Source organism: Triticum dicoccoides, chromosome 5B (genome assembly GCF_002162155.2).
Source record: "Triticum dicoccoides isolate Atlit2015 ecotype Zavitan chromosome 5B, WEW_v2.0, whole genome shotgun sequence".
In the NCBI taxonomy this organism is placed as follows: domain Eukaryota; kingdom Viridiplantae; phylum Streptophyta; class Magnoliopsida; order Poales; family Poaceae; genus Triticum; species Triticum dicoccoides.
Genome location: NC_041389.1, coordinates 622,777,847 through 622,779,603, shown reverse-complemented (window position 1 = coordinate 622,779,603; position 1,757 = coordinate 622,777,847). Strand labels below are relative to the sequence as shown.

The 1,757-nt window shown below is 53.3% G+C and overlaps 1 protein-coding gene across 1 annotated transcript; it reads right to left on the bottom strand.

The window, feature by feature from the left end:
- Positions 1-440: 440 nt before the first annotated feature.
- LOC119310287 (zealexin A1 synthase-like) lies at positions 441-1,218 on the bottom strand. The gene is made up of 2 exons (XM_037586084.1): positions 1,165-1,218; positions 441-1,070 (listed from the first exon to the last, which is right to left on the bottom strand). Exons 1-2 carry the CDS (start codon positions 1,216-1,218, stop codon positions 441-443), a joined length of 684 nt encoding a protein of 227 aa, XP_037441981.1.
- Between the last annotated feature and the right edge of the window lie 539 nt (positions 1,219-1,757).

Below are 1,757 nucleotides of genomic sequence, written 5' to 3'. Positions count from 1 at the left end.
TGCAAGCAACAACAATAAATACTACAAACATCCTAACTGAAATGCTATAACCGCTGATGAAGGATGTTGCAACCGGTGAGAATATGTGCTACAACCGATGAGGGACGACATGTTATAACCAGCAAGACGGATGTTACAACCCATAGGAAAAAATGTTGCAAACAATGGCCTTAAATGTTGCATGGTTTTAGTCGATTGATTTTTAGCAGGCCCAGTCATTTTTTATGACAAATCACGTTGTTGTCAGGACGACGGTTTCTACAGAAAATTCAGGGAGCTGTATTCAACAAATGAACTCCTCGAACACTCAACCAACATGCTTGTGACAGAAGACGGGGTATCGAGTTCAACCAACTATTGGTAACCATCAACGTGATGGACGAACTTGCAAGGAACTGGGGATACTACAGAGCGCATGCTATATGCATGATCAAGGCTAATCAATTTGTGACTGAAATATGTTGCATGGCGCGCAACACGAGCCTAGAATTCCTCCGTATGGCCAGGCCGAACGCCTCTGACATGTCAAGTTCCTCCGGCCTCCCGCCATCGGGAAGCTCCCAGTTGAAGTGGTAGAGGAGGCCCGCAAGCACGAGCTCCATGTTGGCCTGGCCGAGTGCTATGCCGGGGCACATCCTCCTGCTGGCACCAAAGGGGATGAACTCGAAGTCGCCGCCCCTGAAGTCAGCGACGGCGCTCCCCTCCTCAAACCTTTCCGGCCTGAACGCCTCGGCATCCTCCCAGTAGGCGCCGTCCCAGGTCATGGCCCACGCGTTCACCAGCACCCTGGTCCCCTCGGGGACGTCGTAGCCCATCACCTCGCATGCCTCCCGGCACTGCCGGGGCAGCAGGAACGACACCGGCGTGTGTAGCCGCAACGTCTCCTTGATCACCCGGCCGATGGACGTAGCTAGCTTCCCCATGTCGCCCTCGGTCAACTCGTGCTGGCCTTTGAATGCCTCCCGGACCTCGGCATGCGCCTTGCGGAGGAGGCGTGACTCCTTCACGAGCTCTGACATGGCCCATTCCAGCATCGTGGCCGATGTCTCGCTCCCAGCCGCAAACACCTCCTGAAATTAGTAGACGGTGGTACTAAGAGAGCGTTACGTGTGACCGTGCTTGGATCAACTTTGAAATGAGAAAAGGGGAGTGGTAAGTGGTAACCAGGACGACGGTGATGATGATGTCCGTGGTGAGGGCTGTTGGGGAACGTACCATGCAATTTCAAAAAAAATCCTACGATCACGCAAGATCTATCTAGGAGATGCATAGCAACGAGAGGGGAGAGTGTGTCAACATACCCTCGTAGACCGAAAGCGGAAGCGTTTAGTTAACACGGTTGATGTTGTCGAACGTCTTCACGATCCAACCGATCCAAGTACTGAACGTATGGCACCTCCGTGTTCATCACACGTTCAGCTCGATGACGTCCCTCGAGCTCTTGATCCAGTAGAGGGTTGAGGGAAAGTTCCGTCAGCACGACGGTGTGGCGACGATGTTGATGATGTGATCCACGCAGGGCTTTGCCTAAGCACTATGACGCTATGACTAGAGGAGTAAACTCTAGACGGGGCACCGCACACGGCAAAAAGAACAATTGATGTGCCTTTGGGGTGCCCCTGCCCATGTATATAAGGAAGGGGGAGAGAGGCCGGCGACCAGGAGGGGCGCGCCATAGGGGGAGTCCTACTTGGACTCCCAGTCCAAGTAGGATTCAGCCCCCCTTCTCTACCTTTTTTCACCGAAGGGAATCGAAA